Below are 25,830 nucleotides of genomic sequence, written 5' to 3'. Positions count from 1 at the left end.
CATGCAGGATGACATGCTCGCAAATACAATAAAAATTGCTACAAGTCATTTAGAAGCACACACCACACAGCTCAGTGCTAGATTTGGTATTGGCAATAGTTAAAACAGTCCACCAATACTCTGCCTATCGGTCCATCAAATGCTGGTAATGGATATGGGGACGTTATATGAAATTACTGGTTTTGCTTTTCTTATCTGACATGTATGATCGTTAGTATTCTGAAACATCCAGTCTTAGGTTTTGGTAAAAGTAATCATTAACGACTGTTTAATAAGTTTCATTTAACCATCATAGATTAAATAAAAATAATAAACAACTTTGAAATTTTCATGCATGGCATTACAATTAATTCGACAAGATTTTATAAGTGGATGAATGAATAATAAAACCTTATATCTTATATACGAAAAGTCATTTTGACTGAAATCTTCAGCAAAATCTTTAAACAGAAACAAGTACTAATCTTATTTTAGTTATGCTACAACCCAAAGTAAAGTTGAAGCTATTATAATGGTTAATAGACTAGAATACAAAGCAATTAATGAAAACAAAGGCAAAGACGGAAGAATCTAAAGTCCTTGTTACCTTTTTTTTCATTCAAATTATTATTTTCCCAAAGAAATCTTAATCTAATTTACCAAATGAAATAACGACTAGCCTTTCAAACTATAGGCAAATTTCATTATAAAATTCAGAATGTAAAATATTACAAAACACATTAGTTCCAAGAATAAACAAATGTCCTTACTCTTGTTATAAATGCAACCCAAACAGGGTATATAAAAACCCGATTTATTGGCTTAAATTCCACGGAAATACAGGACATCATAGATTACACAGACAAATTTAATGTTGAAGAAGCAATGTTGTTTATAGGTATTTCAAACGCATTTGACACTTTGAAATGGTCCTTTATGTTATCTCTTGAACATTTCGGCTTTAAAAGATAATTTATTAACTGGATCATGACGTCATAGTTTGATATGATTAGCTCAGTGTTCAATAATGGATGTATTTCTGCATTAATAAGTCGAAAACTATGGTGCGTCAGGTATGCTCTTGTTATTTCATGATTTTCCTGTTCGCAGTAGAAATAATGGCATGTAAATTAGGAAATGACAATAACCTAAAAGGCATAAAAATAAAATTTGACAATTCAAAACATTATTTAAAAATTTTCAAGATAGCAGATGACATCAATTTGTTTCTCAAATAAACCGATGAAATTAAAGCAGCATAAAATGGTAAAAAATGTTCGGAAGATTTTCTAGTCTAAAATTATAAAAAAAATAAAACAGAAGATATTTGGATAAGAAAACTAAATATTGTAAAGATAAAACAGGGACAAAAGATATCAGAGGGACAGTCAAACAAAAGAAGAAGATATACAATTCACAGACAAACCTGTTCAAGTGTAAGGCTTGTATGTAGGTCCAGATAAAAAAAGACTGGGCATAACTTAAGTAGGAAAACAAGATTAAAACAGCGAAAAAACTTATGAATTCATTTGAAAAAAGACACGTCCACTCTGTGTTTTTGTTAGATGTCTTTCTGTTTGTATCCATCTGACAATCGGTATGGACTTTGCTCATTGTTGAAGGCCGTACGGTGACCTATAGTTGTATTTTTTTGTGTCAGTTTGTCTCTTGTTGAGAGTTGTCTCTTTGGTAATTATACCACATCTTCTTTTTTATATTTTTAAAGGTTACACACTAAGATGCATATTAGTTCTTCCATTATTCTGTAATTTTTTTTATGTCTACACATTATATGTTATTTTAATGATGTATTTTATCTTTTTATTCTGATATCTATATGTGTTGAGGTAAAACAAACGGACTGTAATGATTTAGGAATTCAATTTCAAAAGAGGAGCGAAAGATACCAGAGGGAAAGTCAAACTCAGATAGAAAAAAAACTGACAACGCCATAGTGGCTAAAAAAATAAAAAGACTTACAGACAATAGTACACAAGACACAACATTGAAAACTTTAGACTAGGCAACAAAACCCCACCAAAAACTGTGGATTATCGCAGGTGTCTGGAATGGTAAGTAGATCCTGCTCCACATGTGGCACCCATCGTGTTGCTTATGTTATAACAAACCCTGAAAATTGTCTTATTCGTTAGATCACATTCGTTGTGAAAAGGGAAGTGGATTATAGTTACGACATAAGGAACATATCCGATATTATCTGTAAAACGGATATTCCAAAACGATCAACCAACTCGTGATGGCGTACGTAAAATATACGAAGGGATTATTTCAACTCCACCATTTGGAACTGTTAGTTTAATAGCCTCCTTGTGAGCAGCAACCTTCTTTCAAGGAAATCCTGATATGGAATACAAGCCTGGGAATATCGTATCAGTTGGAAGATATATACTCCGTATACAGTAGCTGCAGGAATGTTGCTACAGAGAAATGGAAAGTTCACAACTGAGAAGCTGAAATCATCTATGTGTCGTAAAGTTTTGTTTTCAACCGACCCTCATTGTCAATTTCTTGATGTAAGTCAAGATATGAGACAGACTTAACTGTATCTGTTGTATCCTTAATCACTAGTTCGATGGGATAGATGCGTTCAACATATTGTTGAATTATTTAGTAAGAACCCATCATCTATTAAGCGGAAAGTAAAATTAGAAGATATTGCTAACTTCTTATCTTTCTTCCAAAGAAGTTACTGTATGAAGTCAGCCTAATAATGATAAAGAAACAAGTCGGCAAGAAGAGGGGCACAATTGGTTCCCATACCAACTCTTTCAATTTGTCTTTGAGTTTAGAATGGGGAATACTATTGTAAAGTGTAGACAAGTCTAATGTTTTATTTCAAAGATGTATTAAATGACATGACCGACTCATTTTGCACTATTTCTTATATGTTTTCTATAAAATAAGTCTGTTTTTAAATAATTTAGTTAATGTAGTTAACTACGTTTTTTTTAACTAAATGCTTTAACTATTATTTTTGATAATCACATTTTTTAAAAATTGGAATTCTTTTTTTTATTTTCATCTTTTTGCCCTAAACTGGATTTGTATTTAATATAAGTATTAAATAAAAAAGTTATTAAAAGAAAAATGAATGATTTGAATATGTAGGACATAATGAAATGACACTTTTAAATTGAGCAGACGGAAAACAAGTCTAGAGTGATAAATGTTTATATGATGTACTGTGTTAAATATTAGCTATACATGATAAAAAATAACCGTATAAACAACATTGGAATAGTAATCAAAAGTACCAGGATTATAATTTTATACGCCAGACGCGCGTTTCGTCTACATAAGACTCATCAGTGACGCTCAGATCAAAATAGTTAAAAGGCCAAATAAATACAAAGTTGAAGAGCATTGAGGATTCAAAATTCCAAAAATTCCGAATAACGGATAAATACTTAGTAATGTTCGAAAATGTTCTGCATCAAGATTTATTTTAAATCCATATGTAGTAACCAATAACGATAATAGTTAAAAGTTTAAAATACATTTTTGAAGCAAAAAACAAAGGCGAACTATAAAGTTACAGATTAGGATAAATGCTTTTTCCTTCATTGTTGGCACTTTTAGTGATGTTGAAGTTGACAAAATAATATTAAAGCTTGATCGTGGCAACATATTCGTAGCAGAGAAATACGGTCAGCTAAATTCGGTTGACGCCTTTCCTCGAACGACCTTTCTGCTTTTTCGTGTCTTATTTCTTACCGATTTAGTTCAAATATCTAAAATAGATTATGCCTTTCTGACAGTGGTCATTTTGAAATCAAATACAATTGCAGCTTAGGTTGTTTCTTTTTAGGGTTATTCACCTTTACACGAAGCTGTATTGAATGAAAACGTTGATATTGTGAAACTTTTGGTTAGCCTAGATGCGGATGTGAGGGCTCCCGATATTAAGGTATATAAGTCAGTTTATCAATATGCCAGCTTTTTTTTTAATATTACAAAATACAGATTTGTATTAGTTCTTACATCATTCTCTAATATTTCTTATGCCTACAAATGTGAAGAATATGTTATTTTGATTTATATATCTGATATGTTTATTCAGATATCTGTCTGTTTTGAGGTAGATTAAACGGACTTTAACGTTTTAGGAATTTTATTTCAAAGATGTATGAAATGAAAAGACCGACTCGTTTTGAACTATTTCTTACTTGTTTAGTATAAAATAAGTCTCTTTAAAAAAATTAGCTAATGAAGTTAATCACGTATTAATGTTTTTTGTTTAAGTTTTGATAATCACATTTAAAATATTGATATTCTTTTCTATTTCCGTCTTTTTTCCATGCAAACTTTCCAGTGACAGAAATCTGGTTCCGTGTTTTATATTGGTATTTTGAAAAAAAATATTAAACGAAAAATGAAGGATTTAAATATGAAGGAAATTTTAAAATGCCATTTTTAAATTGAGCATACGAAAAACAAGTGTGGATTCTTAAGTGATAAATGTAACTATGCCTTATTTGATGTACTGAAGGCGTTGGTCAGTTTGTGTTAAATATTAGCTATAAATAATAAAAATAACGGTATTAACAACATTGGAATAACGGTATATACTTTGTAATGGTCTGCATTTGTTCTGGCTCAAGAACCATTAACAGCTAACATCAATTGATATGAATGAAATTGAGAATGGAAATGGGTAATGTGTCAAAGAGACAACAACCCGACCATAGAACAGACAACAGCAGAAGGTCACCAACAGGTCTTCAATGCGGCGAGAAATTCCCACACCCGGAGGCGTCCTTCATCTGGCCCTTAATCAAATATAATTATATACTTATTCAGTGATAATGAACGCCATACTAAACTCCAAATTGTTCACAGGAATCTAAAAAGTAAAAATGATACTAACAAAGGCCAGAGGCTCTTGACTTGGAACAGGTACAAAATGCATACAATAGCGTTTAAAATATAAACAGAAGAAGTTAAAGCAAAAAAGCAAATGCGAACTATAAAGTTGCAGATTAGGATAAATGCTTTTCCTTCATTGGTGGCACATTTAGTAATGTTGAAGTTGACAAAATAAAAATAAAGCTTGATTATGGCAACATATTCGTGGTACACTGTAATAATTATGTTACAGATAAATACGGTCAATACAATGAGGCTAAGGCTTTTTTTTCCGAACGACTAGTCTGCTACTTCATGTCTTAGTATTACAATTTTATTTCAAAGAATTAAAGTTTATTCCTTCCTAAAAGTGGTCATGGTAAATTTTAAATATTTGTTCACAATTGCAGCTAGTGTTGTTTCTTTTTAGGGTGATTCACCTTTACATTACGCTGCCTTGAATGAAAACTTTGATATTGTGAAAATTTTGGTTAGCCTAGGTGCCGACGTGAGTGTTCCCGATATTGAGGTATATAAGCCATCTTTATCAATATGCAGGCTTTTATGTTACAAAATAAAAATGCATACTAATTCTTACATCATTCTCAAATATTTCTTATGTCTTCAATTCATGAAGAATATGTTAGTTCTTATTATATATCTGATCTGTTTTATTCAGATATCTGTCTGTTTTGAACAATTAATAGATTAAACGGACGGTAATGATTTAGGAATTTAATTTAAAAGATGTATTAAAAATGTTAAATGAAATGACCGACTCATTTTTGTACTATTTCTTACTTGCTTAGTATAAAATTGAGAAATATAAAGCTGATGAATTTAACCAGGCACGTAAAAACGCGTTATCTATAAGTATTAACAATCACATTTTTAAATATTGGTACTCTTTTCCATTTTCATCGTTTTGTCTTGAAAACTTTCCAGTGACGGAAAACTGGTTTTGTATTTGATATTGGTAATTTCAAAGAAATTAGCAAACGAAACACGAATGATATGAATATGTAGGAAATTATAGAATGAAAATGAAATTTGAGGATACAAAAACCAGTATCAAGTCTAAAATGATAAATGTTACTATGCTTTATTTGATGTACTGAAGGAGTTGCTGGTCAATTGGAGATGAATATAAGTTATACATGATAGAAATTACCGTATTATAAAACTTGGAATAACGGATAAATACTTCGGAATGCTCTGCAATTGTTCTGCATCAAGAATCATTGATAGCTAAAATCAATTCATATGAAGCATACAACAGCGATAAAAGTCAAAGGTTTAAAATATATATAGAAAAAGATAGAGCAAGAACCAAATGCGATCTAAAAAGTTGCAAATAATCTTAAATGATGTTTCCTTACCTGGTGGCACATTTAGTGATGTTAGTTGACAAAATAAAATTAAAGCTTGATCGTGGCAATATATTTGTGTTCATATGTTCAACTGAATTAAGATACGTGTTTTTCTCTCGAACGATTGGTCTGCTATTTCATGTCTTATGTCTTGCCGTTTTAGTTCAAATATCTTTAACAGATTGTTCTTCCTGACAGTGGTCATGGTGAAATCAAATGTACATGTTGTTTTTTAAGGGTCATTCACCTTTACATTATGCTGCGTTGAATGAAAACGTTGAAATGGTGAAACTTTTGGTTAGCTTAGGTGCCAACTTATCAGTTACCAACAATGAGGTACGTACATAAATACGGTCAACTAAATCAGGGTGGGTTGGTTTTTTTCACTCGAAATGTTAACGTTACCGTTACATAAAATAGAAACAATTGATTGCATAGCTTGTGTTTTGCGGTTGGCAATGTATTTTCACTTCTGTATTTACAGTTGTCTTGTAAAAACTCATCAAAAATACAATGCATAAGTTTGATGCGGCAAACATGACATCTACATAAGACTCACCAGTGGCGCTTAAATATAAAGAATTTCCATGCCAAATCAAATACAAAGTAGACAATCTAAAATGATTATATAAATTAACAACATACTTATGTAGACGAAACGCGCGTCAGGCGTACTAAATTATAATCCTGGTACCTTTGATAACTAATTAAATTCAAATCTTGTAATCGACAGCCTCTTCTTTTTTTTAATATGCATCGAACATCTATGAATTCTGCATACATTCAAACTTAAAAAAAAAAAAAACACCTCGAAGATAAGGTTTCTCTCGAAGGATAATGAAAGGTTGAAAGTAAAAACACAAAAGTACTGAACTCCGAGGAAAATTCAAAACGGAAAAACCCTTGTCAAATGGCAAAATGAAAAGCAACAACGTATCAAACGAATCAATATCAACTGTCTCATTCCAGACTTGGTACAGGCATAACACAATTCATATATTTTTTTAATTAAAATTCTTTTCTGACAGTTGTCATAATGAAATTTAGAATATGTTTCAACATGCTTGTAACTTATGTTGTTGCTTTTAAGGGTGATTCGCCTTTACATAAATCTGCAAGAAATGGACACGTTGAAATAGTGAAACTATTGGTTAGCTTAGGTGCCGACTTGTCTACTACCAATAAACAGGTATTCAATTCATTTTTGTCAACCTTTAAGCTTTTTTTAAATGCTACACAATAAGATGCATACTAGTTCTTATATCATTCTCTTGTAGTTGTCATGTCTACACATGTGAAAATTATATGATTCATATTAATATAACTTTTTTTTAATTCTGATATCTATTTGAAGTATAGATAAGATGGATTGTAATGATTTAAGAATTTGATTTCAATAATATATGTACGAAAATGAGTGACTAGTTTTGTATTATATGAACTTGCTTATTATAAAATCAGTCTGTTTTAAAAAGATATACAGAGCGTGGCCATAAGAATTCGTCACTTGAGATGTTCTCCTATATATGTATATAATACTACATTTTTTCAAAAATATAGTTTGAGGTCATTTTTGGTTGGATTTTATAAAACTTGGTACCAATAGAAGCAGAATTGTCACAGGTTTATTTGTTTATTGGTTCATTTTTTTGTGGATCATTTTTATTTTTCACAAGATAAACACATATTTTATTTTTTGTTCAGAAATTCGCAATATATTCAACCAAATTAAATTCTATTTTTTTTTTGTATGTGTTCATATCAAGAGACAACAAAAAAACCTGAAGACAAAACTATTACAAAATAAACAAACATACTTTAGACAATTCTACGTCTTTTAAGGCCTTGTTGATCAAAATCCACCCATAAATGCTTATTATTTCTTTATCCATAAGTTTTGATAATTACATTTTACTTTCCATCTTTTTGCCCCAAAAACGTTTCATGAACTGAAAACTGGTTTTATATCTAGTATAAGTTTTCCCGTCAAAAATATAAAATAAAAATAGCGGAATAACCACCAATTAATTGGATCCAAGCGTTGCTGCGAATGAAAGCGAGGTTAAGAAATACAGAGTCAAACTAAATTAAAAAGTAAGTATATACTGTTTTTTAAACAAAAAAAATCTATTATTATTTATAACGCTTTGCTCATTCCTTATAGTTTGGACAACTTTTATCCAATTTAAAGAACAAAACATTGCACTGTTTCACTTAGAGACATACAAAGATTTCATCATCTATAATCTCATTCCATTTTGATTTGTTGTCCTTGTAGTTTGATTTGTACAGTTAAATGACAATTATTGTTATTAGTTGTGCGATTGGCTCTTTAATGCTGATTTATATTGTAAAATATATATCCCCTTTTGAACTACTCCCAAGCTTACTAAGGAGAGCATTTGAACAAATTGTTCATATGGTTGAAAAAGAGCTACATATAACATGTATAATGTATATACAATAATAAGTAACTGATAACGATTTTTTTGGGTATGAGGCTAAAAAGGCAAATGGCAGGGTTTTCCTACTGTTTAAACAGTTTCGAGCAGAATACAAGCAAATCTTTATTATTTCGAATATTTGCCTTCTATCATTTTATACTGCTGCTAAAATCACTAAACATGACCATGAGGCACAACAGATTGCGCCGACACAATTAGCGCCATCTACTTGCATGAATTACACACCATGAGAAGATCTGCTGATGATGGATCCTCTGATAAGCTAACATATGTAAATAAACCTTATGCTTAAGTTATTTTGAATCTTTTGGGAACACGTGTGAAAAAAATCTTCATGCGTGCGATGTTTGCAGAACCTCAGTTTCTTTCGAACGTTAAATATTTTATCAGAAAAAAAATATTGACCGAGCTAAATGTGTCATTATAAGGTTTTACCAAATGTGGTCGTAGTGCTAAGATCATGTTTAACACTTAACAATGTGTTTAAAAAATAGGACAATTACTAGTATTTTACAGGCAGATAAGAAAATACCTAAAGTGTTCATGCATTTGACAAAACGCCTTATTTAAGAAAATGTCTGTATTATATATATTTATTAGAATTTGACTTGTATTGCTGTGAAAATGCCTAATAAAACTGTGTCCGCCATGAAATTGTGTACACCGGACACTTTTGACAGTAAATTGTGTCCAAGGACATAGTTTACTTATTTGAACATGATGTTATTATGATATACCGTTGAAATCGTGTGCACAGATGTGAAAAATTCCCTTTCAAAGAAAGGACAATATTTCATATGATAAAGGGTCCTTCAACTTTTTCAACAAAATTTGAAGTTTTAGAATAACCATGGAGGTTTTGGTTCTTTTAAAACATGGTATGTTAACTGGAGTATTAAATTCATATCGAATGTGATCATCACCATGTGTAATTACACATAGACCAAACAACAAATCTACATCAATCATCCATTGGAAGTAACACCCGACAGATATTTTATTACCGGTCTTATTTACGCCCACAATGACATAGACAATAACTGTTGAGTGTCTTTAAATATCAGCTGTATTTGTACGAGGCTAGGAAACAAGGTGTATGCAAGCTTGTAGCGAGCTATTACACCTGTTTAGAGCCGAGTACAAATACAGCTGATATTTAAAGACACTAATCAGTTATTGTCTTTATCCTGCAACTAATTCTGTATATTATTTGTGTTTTGAAAGATACAAAAACACATGTTTTGCATTTATTTTCGAGTTTAAATCCCTTGACGCCCGTGAAGTAATACAATACAGTTATCACACATTCAGCTGAAGACGGATTCGCAAAAAAAGAATCTCGAATGGTCAACAATAATACATCGCTCAAGGTGAATTATTATCTATTTTAACATAAAAACTAATTTAAACAGTAAAAACAAATAACAAAACATTGTCCAATTTGAAACAGGAGTGTACAAGTTGTCCTACGCTTCAGACTCTGCATTCACTAAACATGCATGCTGAAATTGAAATGGTTGTTTTTGTTACACAATCACACACATTCAAGTTCTGCAATCGATAGTTGTCATCGCAGAAAAAATTGCTGTTCATGTTTGTATCAGAAATTGGTGTGATTCTTATTGCTCCAAAGAAATGTTTGAAACAAATAGAACGTATAAAAGTAATCGTTAATTCGCAATTGATACGTCATTGTAATGCAACTGGAAAACACATTCTGAGGTCGCGCAGGTTCATACAATACTCAGTCCTGCAGTGGGCGGAGCTTTTAAGCGATATCTGTATAGTATACAGATACAGCATAGCGATATCTGTAGGGCTGTATCTGTATAGTAGAACACCTAATTGCAGGATAAAGCCACTTTCATCCTGACAGTAGATGACTATTTCTAGCCTAGCAATATTAACTAAGAATCGTTCTACTCTGCCTTTTTTTCAATAGTTGTAAAGTACAGCTGATCATTTTTTTATTTTATAGTTAGTTTAAACATATTTATTTATAGTGGATTGGGAAACAGGTTTTGCAACTTATATTAATCCCTTTCCACTTTGCAGGGGCGAGTGCTGCCTTGTAGCGGCATTAGTCTGCCCTTTTTCGAAATCTACAAGGATGTCCTTTACATACAAGAGATATGGCTATCTCTTATCACGGATCAGCCATTTATAGTCCCCTTCCGACGGACTATCATCGTTTCCTCAAGACCATACTCGCAAATAGTGTCAAGGGAAAGCCGAAAATTCAGTTCGTTCCTCAAATTTCATCCTGGACCGGGAATCGAACCAGGAACCTTATTTATAGTAGTCTGATGCACTAACCACTACATCACGGCTCTCGCTATTTTATAGTTGGGTGCTTTTCTCCTGGTAGTTCTCTTAAGTTGTCAGTTGATGCTGGTATATACATCGACATCTTCAGAGCAAAGATAATTGAAAATACTTTTGAATTCATAATCAACATCTTCCGTTTTTGTTTATGGAAAATTATAATTTGTTCCATATAGGCATGTTTCAGTAATAGAAAATTAAATCATTGATTTATATAGTAAAATAATTGATTTGATATAGCCAAATAATTTCGGTTACTTTTTTTTATTATCTCCCTTTACTGTGTAAAGTGTCTGTGTGGACACTATTTCTCGGGACACTTTTATGACTAATATTTGACGTATAAAATAAAATGCTTGTGGAAGAAAACACGTATTGCAACAATTAATATGAATAACATCGTAAAATAATTGGATATTTACAATATAACATCAATATCAATGTAAGCACAAAAAACAATAACGGTGACTGCATATTATATGTATATGAACAGGTCAAGACTCCGCTGGTTTTATTTGAAGAGTACTACAACACATCACATTGGTCACATTGGTACACAACAGACGACAAGGTAATCTGCACGTGAAATATATTATTGTATTTATAGATTTGATTGTAATGTTTGATGAAATTCAGTCATATGCAAACTAATGGCTTCTGTAACAACGGATAAGATTTCTATGGCAACTGTTGCTATGCCATGTTTTTATCCAACACTTTTTCTAGTTTCTTCGGTAATTATAACACAAACAAACAAAAATATAGGAACAAATCATGGTTACAAAAGATAAACAAATCGTATGATTTCTTTGTGATTTAAAAGTGATAAAATTTCACATGCAAATGAGCTAACAAATCACAATAACAAATCACGAACAAATTGCTTACAATTCATAAGCAAATCATAAACAAATTGTCAAAAAATTGTTTTGAAATCCTTTACAAATCAGAAGTGATTGTTTTCCTACTTCAAGCAAATCACAAACAAATTGTTTTCAAATCGTAAAGAAATTGTAAAGAAATTGTTATCAAATTAACAAATCAGAAGTAAATCATATATTCCTATCCCAAGCAAATCACAAGCAAATCGTAATTAATTGGCATCACTCACCAATTCACAGATTAATACAAATTTACATCCAAATCAAAAAATATGTTCTGCCCCTGAGACCCCCAAACTTTGAAGCCAAATTGTCTTCATTTTACCTTTAATAGCTACTCCTCTAATTGTAAAAACAAATATATTTGGTTGCAATGAAGGGCGAATTGTTCCCTCAGTGTAGGTTTCTCTAACTTTTCTCCCGAATTTGAATACAACGAAATTTGAAGAAACATAGGCAACCAGTCCATGTATACTTAATAGAATAATGTCAAAAATGTGATGAGTCTTAGTCTTTGTCCAAATCTGCTACATTGTAATATAGTTTTGTCCATTTTGCCCCAGACATGGTCAGTAAACAATAATTTAAACATTAAACTTGCCAGTGAATTTTGTCTGCTGTCTCGGTAAGCTAGTCTTGAAATGAATGTTTCGATCTGTTTACACACCTTTTACACATTTTTATTTTGAAAATTAATTCTTACTGCACAAAATTATCATGATTATAACGAGATACTGAAATGCACATTTTTCTGAATTTTAAAGGTCAACGTTTGAATAGTATTAGTTGAATATGTGACATTATAAATAAATAACTGAGATTCCTTACCACCGTCATCTTTCATAGATTGAATAAAACTCCTCATCTTGCAACCTTCTTTGTTCAGTTTATATAGAACCGTATTTGAAATTTGAATTTGACCTCAACCGGAAGTCAGAGAGATAGATAAACAAAGAAAGTATTATGAATGAATTAACCTTTTATTCATTGTAACAAATCATCCATGAATCACACCAAGATAGCTAACAAAGTAAACAAATCATTTTCAAATCATTTCTTATGATATTCAAAGTTAAAAAAATCATAACGAAATCACACCATTCTAGCTAACAAGGTTAACAAATCTCTTTCAAATCATTTCATACGATACTCCAAGTAAACAAATCAAATAGGAATCACACAAAAACAGAAACAAATTGCTTACAAATCATACAATTAAACGAAATCACAAAGAAATCAGTTTTACTGAATTTGGAAAATTCTGATTTGTTTATGATTTTTTTAATGAATCGCAAGCAAATGGTACTAACAAATCGCAGAAAAACAATTTGAAAGAGATTTGAATACGATTTGAAAGCAATTTGTTCATTTATTTTTCTGTTTGGGAAGGTAATGAACAGACTTTCGTTGAAATCTGTAATATACTGTTACCAAAGATTTTTTTCAGTTTCATAGAGATGATATTGAAGCAGGTAAGGGTTTGTTACTTAATACCTTTAATAGTATTTAATACGAATACTGAAATGATTATTTTGATACTATATACATCATATGAAATGTTTATAATACCTATAAGATATAGTATAAGTGAAGTGTCGGGTTTGTTTTTAGTGTACAAACTTTTTAAATATAGAAATAGATGTGGTATGATTACCAAAGAGGCACCTCTCCAACAAAGAACACATTACGTAGACGTAAGCAATTAAGGCTTTCAACAATGAGCAAAACCACCATGTGTTCCATTTAAAGAGTGATTCTGATCAGTATGTCTTCGTTACGGAATTTGCTTATACCTAAAAATTCAAACTTGGTACTGTATTTTTTAAGAAAAATAGATTGAACACGTGAGCGCTAATACAACAGCATAATTTGTCAAATTCTCACTCATTTTTTTAAACTAATAAATAATTTTTATGGTGCAGATAAACCTTCTGTGTTCACTCTCTGTATATTGCTGAAGATTTATAACAGGCGCCTCCAGATCAGTAATATTCTTTTTTTTTAGTTCAATGTCATATGTACGACCAACATGATCAAGGCATTTTATATATATTCAGTGTGAGCACATAGTCTACAAAAGCAAATCATGCAGTTTACAGATAATGATCTACTACACGTAGTTTAAATATTTCATTTACTTATAAAATTGCAGAGAAGATGAATCTATCTTTTAATTTGCAAATAGGAAAACTTGTGGGAAGGGTTTAAAAGACATTTAAATACATTTTGTGTAAAAGGTTACCAATTCAAGACTGTGATTAGATCCTTGAATATTTTTTGTTGTTGGTATAAATATTGATTTTGTTATTAGTAAATCAAAAACAAACTAACTTTTATTGTTATATCAACAATCTACAATTTGGCGATATCTGCATCTTGTCATTTTACAAGGTCATGTTTTCTCTGACTGTTTTCAAGTCTTTATACTAAATCCATTGGATGTTGGATGTATGCTTATTGATTATTTAGTCTTAGTTCAGTCTATTTCCACAAGCATATAACAATAGATGTTTTGATAAATAATTTGTTATTATAACAATCAAGGTTTAATCAAAATTCACCTAAGATATACCTGTATTTTTTAAAAGATAAACATATTTCTCACACTGTTTAAGTATATTTGTTTCCAAAAATAAAAATTAATACACTGGTATCTTTTTTTTCTTTTTCAAAGAATTGGCTTAAAACAAAGAATAAGTCAGATAAACAGAAGTAATATAAGATTAAAGATCAACCAATTTGTTAACCTAAAAAATTGCCATCCGAACACACATATTGATGAAAGATTAGATAATATTAAAACAAACGAACTATTATCTTTATTATGTTATTTACATATACACATTCATGGATCTACAATCTGTCGATACCTGTATCTTAGCATTGCACAAGGTCATGTTTTTCTCCGAATTTTTATGAAGTCTTTACACTTAATCCATCGGATGTTGGATGTGTAATAATTTAGTTTTAGATGTAGGATGTTTTTGTTTATTAGTTGTTATTGGCTTTGAACTAGCTGTCAGGAACTGTGAGTGCTCTCATTTCTGTATTTACTGTCTTTTAGTTGTTGGGATGCACAAGTATCCGGCAACGTCCACTCTGTTAGATGTATTTCTTTTTGTATCAAGTTGATGAGTTAAGCCTTTTTCAATTGATTTTCATAGTTCGTTCTTATGTTGTACCGTTAAACCACTGTCCCAGTTTAGGTGGAGGGTTCGAATCCCGCTAACATGTTTAACCCCGCCAGATTCTGTATGTATGTGCCAGTCCCAAGTCAGGAGCCTGTAATTCAGTCGTTTGTGTAGGGTGACATATTTGTTTTCCGTTAATTAGTTTGTATATGAATTAGGCCCGTTAGTCTTCTTGTTTGAACTGTTTTAAAATTTGAGGTATTTTATAGCTGACTATATGGTATGGGCTTTGCTCATTGTTAAAGGCCATACCGTTACCAATAATTGGTCTCTGGTGGTGAGTTGTCTTATTGGCAATGATACCACATCTTCTTTTTTATATTTGTACACGTTGCTCTTTCAGATTGACTTTTGAATTCTAAAAATATTTTTAAAATGCCTGTACAAAGTCAGGACTATGACAGTTGCTGTCCATTCGTTTGATGTGTCTAATCATTTAATTTTGCCATTGATTAGGGACTTTCCGTTTTGAATTTTTCTCGGAGTTCAGTATTTTTGTGATTTTACTATTTTCTCATATGCTTCATTCCTCATATTGTTCTTAGTGAAGCTAATATATGATACATAGTTATAGCTGATTTTCTTTCAGGGAGGATCGCCTTTACACCAAGCAACGAACCAAGAAGAACAAAATATTGTGGAAGTTTTGGTCAGTTTAGGAGCCAATATGTCAGCTAGAAATAATGAGGTCAGCAAGCGTAACAACAATACTATCAGATTATTACATGGCATTTTTCGTATCGCATGTATTATCAGCCCGAGGTTCAATATCAGCACAAGAGCCGCATGGCTCGAGGGCTGATATTGACCGAGGGCTGATAATACATGCGATATGAAAAATGACATGTTATGATCTTTTTATCATATGCCTCAACAATGGAGAAAAACCAGAGATTCATATAATTGATCCTTTTACTTGGTTCCCAAATAGAAGTTCAAAGTGTGAAAAGTTCACGGATTTCGGACCCTAAATTTGGTACATTCGGTATGAAATTTATTTTTTTATCATATTATAGAGAAAAAAACATTTAAATATGAACGAAACGACAAAAAAATAATTTAAAGAATACATAAGGACACTGTTCGGAAAAGATAACTTTTTTTTAAGTAACTTTTCTAAATTATGTTTGGAACTTTTAAAAATGCATTTATTTAATAGTTTGATTGTTTGGGTTTTTTTTGTTTGTTTTTTTCCTCATTATTTTACAAAATATACTTTCCAGTATCCAAATAATTGTTTTGTACACTACTTTGTAATGTTTTTCAGTAAAAACGTAGCAATGAGGTGTATTTTCCGGAATTTGCCGAGTATCACCGGAATGCCATGCGATAACGTTACGGAAAGGCATGTGATAACACTCGAAGCATGTGATAAACTTTTCATATCAGCCCGCTAAGCACCAATTCGAAAAATATGGAATTTACGTTAATTAAATGCTATTATCATACAGTAAAAATAATATGTTATTTAGTCTAAGTATATGATAAAAATGTTTATCATATTTTATTGCTTCATTGTATTTCCTATTCAGAAATTATATCTATATTAGATGATTTCAAATAGACTCTAAATCATACATGCCGAATTGTTTAAGAAGCAATCGGTGGTAACTTCGTATGACTATTTGTAGCACATCTGTTTTAAATGGGTTGACTCTCTATGTCTTTCACTGAGAAGGGATGGTATTTTGTGATTTGTACATTGAAAAACAACAAACCAATCAGAATTATTTTTATCTATTTAGTTGATAACTTAAGTGCTCATCCGCTTATTAATTTTTTTTCAACATTTGTAGTCGTTCACTTGTTCTATCATCTATTCCTGTAAATTTAAATTTTACTGTTAAGACTATGTGTTCTATGTGTCATTTTCAGTTATAATTTAACGACATTAAATGCTTGCATAAGAAGACTTGCTAGTTCTTACATTGACTAGGAGTCAATGTCATGTGTTTTCAAGCTTCGTGTATTGTATTTGAAAAAATTATTGTGCAAATGTTAATTTGGGCAGTGAAATTAGTACTGTTAATATATTTGAGTAATTTGCGCTATTCCTTTAAGCTTTATGTAGTAGTAAATGTAAAATTTTCTGATCATTTCGTAATCTTCGATATGTATAATGGCTCCTTTCAAAGTTGGGAAATTTTCGTATTGTGGTTTTGTTTGAATGATACAAATTAAAATGAAATCCCCGCACTCGCTCATTTTTTTTATGCAGCGTATGAGCGAGTGCGTGGATTAAATTTTAATTAGATTGCAATGTGAGATTTGAAAATTCTCCATTTAGCAAACATAAACGAATCTTTTGAAAAATTCAAAGTTTTGTTAACAGGAAATTTATAAAAATGACCACATAATTGATATTCATGTCAACACCGAATTGCTGACTACTGGGCTGGTGACACCCTCGGGAAAGAAACGTCCAACAGCAGTGGCATCAACCCAGTGGTGTGAATAGTTATTAAAGGTTTCAGGATTATAATTTAATACGCCAAACGCGTTTCGTCTTCATAAGACTCATCAGTGACGATCAGATCAAAATAGTTAAAAAGCAAAACAAGTACAAAGTTGAAGAGCATTCAGGACCTAAATTCCAGAAAAAATCTCGTAATTATAGTGAACACATAGTGAACAATAAGATATCTTAATCTATGATCCTCTGCTACTTATTACAAACATTTGAATATTGATCGAAATACGCGCATTACGATCTTTGCATGAAATAATTTTACCATACACCATTACTCAATACAAACAAAAAAATACTTTCAACGTGATAACACAACACAGTGTATAAATTTCAATCACCAATTCATTCATATTGTGAAGTCAAGTAAAATATTTATAGTATTTTCTGTAAAAAGTTGATACCTGAATATCTTATCCAAAATTATTTATTGGTAATGAATAGATTGCGTCAAAAGATTTGCATGGGACCTTGTGGACTGTTAAGGGTTAAACAAAACTTGTGAAATTGATATGTACAAAATTCAATCTTTCATGATATTCAAGAATTTTAAAGTGTTCTAAAATCAATAATTTTTAAAATTAATATTTCGGTCCTATTGAGAGAAAAGTAAAGAGTAAAACAATTGTTTTTAGAAGTTGTTATTGTGCTTATAAAGTTGTTCGTAACTGCTAGTACTCTAAGATTTATACTTTTTTAAAGTTAGGATGAAGGATGTATATACACCTTGTCACGTCCGGTTTTTGTTTTTGTTAGATGTTTTTCGTTGTGTCGATCTGATGAGTTGAGCCTTTTTTCAAATAATTTTTATAGTGTGTTTTTATGTTGTTTTGCTACTTCACTTTCTCAGGTTTGGAGAAAAGGTAAAATCACAAAAAGACGGAACTCCGAGGAAAATTCAAAACGGAAAGTCCCTAATGAAATGGCAAAATCAAATGATAAAACACATCAAACGAATGGAAACAAGTATCATATTCCTGACTTAGTACAAGCATTTTCAAATGTAGACCATGGTGGATTGAACGTTGTTTCATAGCGCTAAAACTCTCACTTGCATGACAGTCGCATCAAATTCCATTATATTTATAACGATGCATGAACAAAACAGACATACTAGGTAAATTTGTCAAAATAGGGGTACTGCAGTCATCACCGTCCTACAATCTTAATCAGAACAAAAACAAACAAATATTTTACAAAGAAGCACAAAAAAGCATATATCAAATTTATCAACCACGTTCATTGCTTACTTATCTTGTATTTCAAATCAACCCATAAAGGATTGAAATATTTAAAGTCCTGTGACTGAATGGCTAGGTCAATTTGGGCAGTGAAATTAGTACTGTTAATATATTTGAGTAATTTGCGCTATTCCTTTAAGCTTTATGTAGTAGTAAATGTAAAATTTTCTGATCATTTCGTAATCTTCGATATCTATAATGGCTCCTTTCAAAGTTGGGAAATTTTCGTATTGTGGTTTTGTTTGAATGATACAAATTAAAATTAAATCCCCGCACTCGCTCATTTTTTTTATGCAGCGTATGAGCGAGTGCGTGGATTAAATTTTAATTAGACCATGGTGGATTGAACGTTGTTTCATAGCGCTAAAACTCTCACTTGTATGACAGTCGCATCAAATTCCATTATATTTATAACGATGCATGAACAAAACAAACATACTAGGTAAATTTGTCAAAATAGGGGTATTGCAGTCATCACCGTCCTACAATCTTAATCAGAACAAAAACAAACAAATATTTTACAAAGAAGCACAAAAAAGCATATATCAAATTTATCAACCACGTTCATTGCTTACTTATCTTGTATTTCAAATCAACCCATAAAGGATTGAAATATTTAAAGTCCTGTGACTGAATGGCTAGGTTAACATCCACTCTGGTATAGAATTTCGTGTTTGATGTCAGAATGTAAACGTCACACAGGTAGAGAAGTAAGATAATTTTGTCGTTCAAATTTTTTTCAAAATTACATTCTAATATGACGTCCTTATTACGCTTTGTTAACAAAGCCGTGTTCTAATGAGCACACAAAATATGTTTGACACATGCGCACGGTCTTTTTATATTAACGTTATTTTCATCGTTATCCTTTTAAATATTTACAATTAAGCAGCAAGCATAAACTTTTATTATATATTTTTATCAAACAACATATATTTACCCTGGTCGTAGTTTTTAAACTTATCAAATATAAAAATGTAATACACAAACTCCTCGGGCCGGAAACGGGAACAGCCAAACAGTCTTACGGAATTTTCGTACGCTTCGACCTATAAATATATTGTATTTGTCATGTTAGAATCGAAATAATTCCTTCATGTCATGCTCTATGCTCATTTTAACATGGATAGGCATTATATTTGACCACATTTTACACCTCGCTAACGCCAGGTGTAAAATATCGACAAATATAATGCCTACCCATGTTAAAATGAGCATAGAGCATGACATAAAGGAATCATTTCTTAAATAGAACAATATCGATAACATAATGTCATTATGATAGAACAAAAACATCATGGCGGGATGTTTGAAAGTACAGAGCCACGTCATATGTAACAAAGAAACACAAAAAGTCACACGTACAAAGCACACCAGCAAAAATAAAATAAAATACAAACAACACAATGAGGGGATGCATAAGTACCAAGCCACGTCAAATGGATCTCAACAAACACAGACCAAACAGTAAAAGTAATATTAATAATAGAACAAAAACAAAGAAACGAAAAATATGACACGTTATTAAGATTATAAACAACGTCAGTACGTAGAATATATACACCAAGACCATCAAGTATTATTTGTGAAGTTGATACGGAATATTTATCAACAAGGTCTTGGTACCTTCCGATAAACTTTTTATGAAAAAGAACAAGACGTTTTTAGACATACCCCTGGTTTATCAACTTTCTGCTTAAACACTGGTGACGTTTAACAAAGTCTCAGTAGGAGCTGCAAGCTCTTGAATATAGAGTTGGGAAATGTATATCCCATATGCAGGTGAAGTTGGTATATTGCTACTAAGGTGGGTTGAGCGCTCACAAACATGTTTAGTCCCGCCACATTCAATATGTGCATGTCCCAAGTCAGGCGCCTGTACTGAGTAGTTGTCTTTGGTTCATATCTGTCATATTTGTTTTTCCTAAATTGTTCGGTTACAAATTGGACCGTTAGTTTTTTAGTTGAATAGTTACATATTTTAAATGTCGGGGCCTTTCGTAGCCAACTATACGGTATGTGTTTTCCTTATTGTTGAAGGTGGCACGGTTGCCTATATTTGTTTCCATCAACTTTATTTGATTTTTGGTGGATAGTAGTCTCATTGGTAATGATACCACATCTCCTTATTTTTATGTCGATAGTGTACAGAATTTGGGTGTGAATTAAATATTTGTATCATACCATACCTTATGATATATAGATATACGAAGATATGGTATGAGTGTCAATGAGACAACTCTCCATCCAAGTCACAACTTATAAAAGTAAACCATTACCGGTCAAATGCGTTATTCAACACTGAGCCTTGGATCACACCGAACAGTAAGCTATAAAGGTCCCAAAAAATGACTAGCATAAAACCATTCAAACGGGAAAACAAACGGTCTAATCTATATAAAAAAAAAACGAGAAACGAGAAACACGTATGAACCACACCAATAAACGACAACTACTGAACATCAGATACCTGACTTAGGACAGGTGCAAATAATAGCAGCGGGTTTAATGTTTGAAAAAATACCAACCTTCCCCATTATCGTTTTTTAATAGACTTATGTCGAATGTTGGTAAAGCCCCTTGTGATATCTTCCCTAGTGGGTTGAAAAATAAGATAAAAAGCATTACACAAATATAAAATGGAATTGAAAAATTTATTTTACATATCTTACAGTTTTCTATTTAAACTAAAATTGAATGCCATACAATGATTTGATCAAAAAATTTTATCTCCAGGGGAATACACCTCTTCATCAAGCAGTAGGAAATGGTCAACTGACCATGGTGAAAGCGTTAACATGTCTGGGTGCAGATATAACAGTTAAGAATAATGAGGTTTGATTTCTTTTATTTTTCTTAAACGTTTATATTTTATGAAACTTGTATATATGTTTATATATGCCTGTACATTTTACAGCCTTAAATATCAAAGTATGACGTCCTTTTTCTATAAAGTGCTTGTCAGAAATGTTCATCTTAATTATCCCATCTCAAATGGTTGTAACAGAGTTATGATAATCATTTAATGTTGCTAAAAGGCATATAGATCCATTTTTTTAAATATAGGATTTCGCTTTTTTTTTTCTATATATGAACTTTCTCATATACTTTATAGATTTTTTTTCAATTGGATCTCCGTTTAAGCTCACTATCTGCCTTTGAAAGAAGCATACATTTTTGTTAAGGTCCTTCTTTCTGTTGAATCAATAGGAGAAATAGAAGTTATATCGAAATAAAAAAGAACTTAATTACAGAATCGCTTAAATTTTACAATTTTTTAGTTAAAATACAGCTTATTTGAAAAATATAATAAAAAATATATGTCACAGATGATTTTAGAAAGATATTTCAATTTTAATACAAAAAAGGCATGTTTGCACCAAAGGATGATAATTTTTAGCTTGTTCAACGACATAAACATTTTAAAAGTCTTCTGGGGACAAAACAAATCGATTTTTATGGTTGATTTTAATACCATATCATAAAGTAACAACTAATAGTGTGATAAAAAAAAAAGTGTACCAACGAGCCTCCTTAACACAAGTATATTTTCTAGCACATGGCAATTTTGCCTTTTTAAATGTTCATGATTTAACTTATCAAAGATAAGTTAAACAGATTTAAATTAGAAATGAAGGAATAAAACAATTTGAAGATGGTTTTCGTAATATGGACATCACACAGACGTCTCAGAATAGTTTTAATCATTTTTTTTCCTTTTCCGTCGGGTTTCTAAATACTTATATCGTGTGTTGAATTCTTAAAAGTATATATGCTATCAACCTTAAGATATGTTTGTATACTAACATGACATTATTACTTGTTTAAAGAGATCACTACTAGTACATCAGATAAAGGACAAAATCAAGTAAATACTAGTACCAGATAAGACGAATGTATAACATACATTTACATGATTTATTTTGATAGAAAACTGTGCTGAGGAAAAAAATTGTAATACTTATCTTAAATTGCAAATATGATCGAATAAGCAATTTATTACCATTCATTGTAAAAACAATAATATTGTAATAATTACATAAGATGTATGTTTTCATTATCATACGTCATTCGTATTGGCTAACTGCACATCACGTGTTATTCCTTTAGCAATTGCATTACACAATAAAACTAATCATTCATAAAAAAGTGCACAGGTAATAAAATAAAAACTTGATGTAAATCGTGTTTTCATGATCCTAACTAAAAAATGTAATAATAAGTATTGATTGCTTCTTTTTGTAATTTCATAGGGTTGAAAACGCGTTGACCGTGCGCACATTTTTAGAATGAAGCGCTTCCGTGCTTCTTACAAAATGTACTTCGGTCAACGCTTTTACACCCCAATAAAGTTACAAAAAGAAGCATTCAATTCTTAAAGAAAATTGGAATGCGAATGTGAAAATGTGTGGTAGGATATGGTAAGGATTAATTGCTATATGGATACAGCATTCCGTTAAGAAGTATTGTAAATACTGATGTTCATTGAAAGAAGGCTTGGATTAACTCAATGAAATAACTGCATACAGGACTATTACATACCATGTTCGAAAAAATAAAGTTGAAGCCTTAGATGTTATATTTATGAACAGCAGTAGACTACTATGGTCTCTTTTTTGTCTATCCGTCTTGTTGTCGTGCTGTTGTCTATTCGTATCGGACTAATGGCTTTTGATTGCCTTTTCTGTATTTTTCACTTTTTTTTCTTATCCGTATCATTTGAAATTACAGGGAATGACTCCATATGACCTAGCTGAAGTGGCATATAGGCGATATAAGGACAGCATCTTTTCGCGTGTATTCCGCGAAACATTTGAATATATAAAGGTATTTTTCATACACCTTCATATTCAATATTTCTTGTCATATATGATTCTCATTCCCATGAAAACATTTAAGAACTAGCACCCAAGTTTCCCTCTGAAATACAGAATGTTTCGCCTGAAAGTAAAATATGAGTTTTTTTAAAGCATTTAAAAATGGAAAAGAGAGGATGTTACCGTCTTATGTAGACGAAACGCGAGTCTGGCGTATTAAATTATAATTCTGATACCATTGATAGCTATTACCACATAAGAGACTAACAATCCCAACCCTGTCCTCTAATCCCTGTCAAACAAGTTAGATTATATTGTCGTGGTGCAATACTTAATGTGGGTTTTTCATTTGTGTTTACTGCTTCATTTTCTCAAATGTTTTGGTATGATATATCGGTAAACGAAAATACATTTCAAATTGATTGTCAGAGACCAAACTTTTTCTTATATGTCCAAAACAGAGTGTATTCCCAAACAAACACATGTTAATGTTACTCCTACTATAGGTCTTCATATTAAATCATATTATTTGATCATTCGAGGACGTCAAAACCTAAATAACATGTTCCCATTAAAAGTTCATATTCTGTAAATGAGATGTTGAGAAATTATTTAATTTTTTTAAAACCGTAAAAGTTTTTCTTTAGGTTTTTAATAGAATTTTACATCCTACAGTTTCGATTTGAACTCCACTTATGAGTCAGTTTTATGTTGAAGAAATTCGAACCCGGCATGATCAATTATAATGAATCATTTTTCAATCGTGTTTTGGTTTTTTTTTTTGGAAAACATTTTTCAAGGCAGCGTTTTTACGACGACTTTTACTTGCCTTGCTATTAATTTTTAAATTTGTTTACTGTTTTTTATTGTTGGTATTAATAAAGTACGGGAGTGGACACACATATGAAAGATTTATCGATATATTTGTCCAAATAGAGTATAAATCGTGATGTTTATAAATATTTTATAAAACAAGGTAATAAGGAGGTACCGTGTTTTTTTTAAATTAACACGAAAAAAACACGATTGTGTTAATATCTGTATAAAAAAGAAGATGTGGTATGATTGCCAATGAGACAACTCTCTACAGGAGACCAAATGACACAGAAATTAACAACTATAGGTTACCGTACGCCTTCAACAATGAGCAAGCTCATACCGCATTGTCAGCTATAAAATAGCCCCGATATGACAATGTAAAACAATTCAAACGTGAAAACTAACGGCTTTACGTAAGTACAAAAAATGAACGAAAAACAAATATGTATTACATAAACAAACAACAATCACTGAATAACAGGCTTCTGACTTGGGACAGGCACATACATACAGGATAAGGCGGGGTTAAACATGTTAGCGGGATTCCCCCTTTAACCTGGGACAATGGTGTAACAGTACAACATAAGAATTATAAGAATAAGTTGAAAAAGGCTTAACTCATTAGATAGATAAAAATACAAATACTACAATTACAAGTGGACGTGTTTGGATACTTTTTAAATTTTCTACACATGTATTTATGTATGTAAAGGAGAAAAAAGACACCATTGGTAAAACTAGTCAACACTTAACTGTAACCAGCAAAAAACAAACAGCTGGGAATGACCCACGCAGCTTACCAATAGCCCGGAAGTCAAATGAAAAAGGTAACTTTAGTGAATTCTGCGTTTAATGAAGGTAATGAATGATGTTATAAGCATAAACATATGTTGAACCATTTTTAACAAAGTCTAAAACATTTTATAACCGAGAGATATGAAAATATAAATACAAGTTTTAAAAAAATGTAAATAATACTTTATCATTGACAAAGCAACATAGAAACTAGAGATAATATAAGGCATGTTTTTACATTCGTGTGACGCATAGTTCGCAATTCTAATAAACTGCTTTTGTGTAATGTCGTTCGATATAATTCGTTGTTATTCTGTTATTAACCCGTCGAAATGAACAATTATACTATTTATTTATGTATTTCTCTTAAAAGGTGCAAACAAATGCAGCGAGTTTCAACGTTTTAATAGGCGTCAACCTTTACCCAACATGACACAAAAGTGTGTCATCACAATATAGAAAGACACACTATTAAATGTTAATTGAAATCGCTTTATCCAATCAAAATACATATTAACAATAAGAAGTAAACATACACCGAACGAATATATTTGATCTATGACACAGTATAAATACGAGCGACATCGCAAAAGGATACTGGGGGTTTGCTAAAT

General features: G+C 31.2%; 1 protein-coding gene across 1 annotated transcript in view; it reads left to right on the top strand.

The window, feature by feature from the left end:
* Positions 1–1,040: 1,040 nt before the first annotated feature.
* LOC143066806 (uncharacterized) overlaps positions 1,041–25,830 on the top strand; it is a 40,351-nt gene continuing 15,561 nt past the window's right edge. Inside the window, exons 1-10 of the mRNA XM_076239616.1 lie at positions 1,041–1,052; positions 3,809–3,907; positions 5,276–5,374; positions 6,453–6,551; positions 7,306–7,404; positions 11,499–11,576; positions 15,667–15,765; positions 21,522–21,620; positions 23,517–23,612; positions 25,134–25,248. Of these exons, the coding sequence (XP_076095731.1) occupies positions 1,041–1,052; positions 3,809–3,907; positions 5,276–5,374; positions 6,453–6,551; positions 7,306–7,404; positions 11,499–11,576; positions 15,667–15,765; positions 21,522–21,620; positions 23,517–23,612; positions 25,134–25,248 (895 nt within the window). The remainder of the gene's footprint in view (positions 1,053–3,808; positions 3,908–5,275; positions 5,375–6,452; positions 6,552–7,305; positions 7,405–11,498; positions 11,577–15,666; positions 15,766–21,521; positions 21,621–23,516; positions 23,613–25,133; positions 25,249–25,830) is intronic.

The sequence above is a fragment of the Mytilus galloprovincialis genome, chromosome 3 (genome assembly GCF_965363235.1).
Source record: "Mytilus galloprovincialis chromosome 3, xbMytGall1.hap1.1, whole genome shotgun sequence".
NCBI lineage: Eukaryota > Metazoa > Mollusca > Bivalvia > Mytilida > Mytilidae > Mytilus > Mytilus galloprovincialis.
This window is presented reverse-complemented; position numbering and strand designations above follow the sequence as displayed.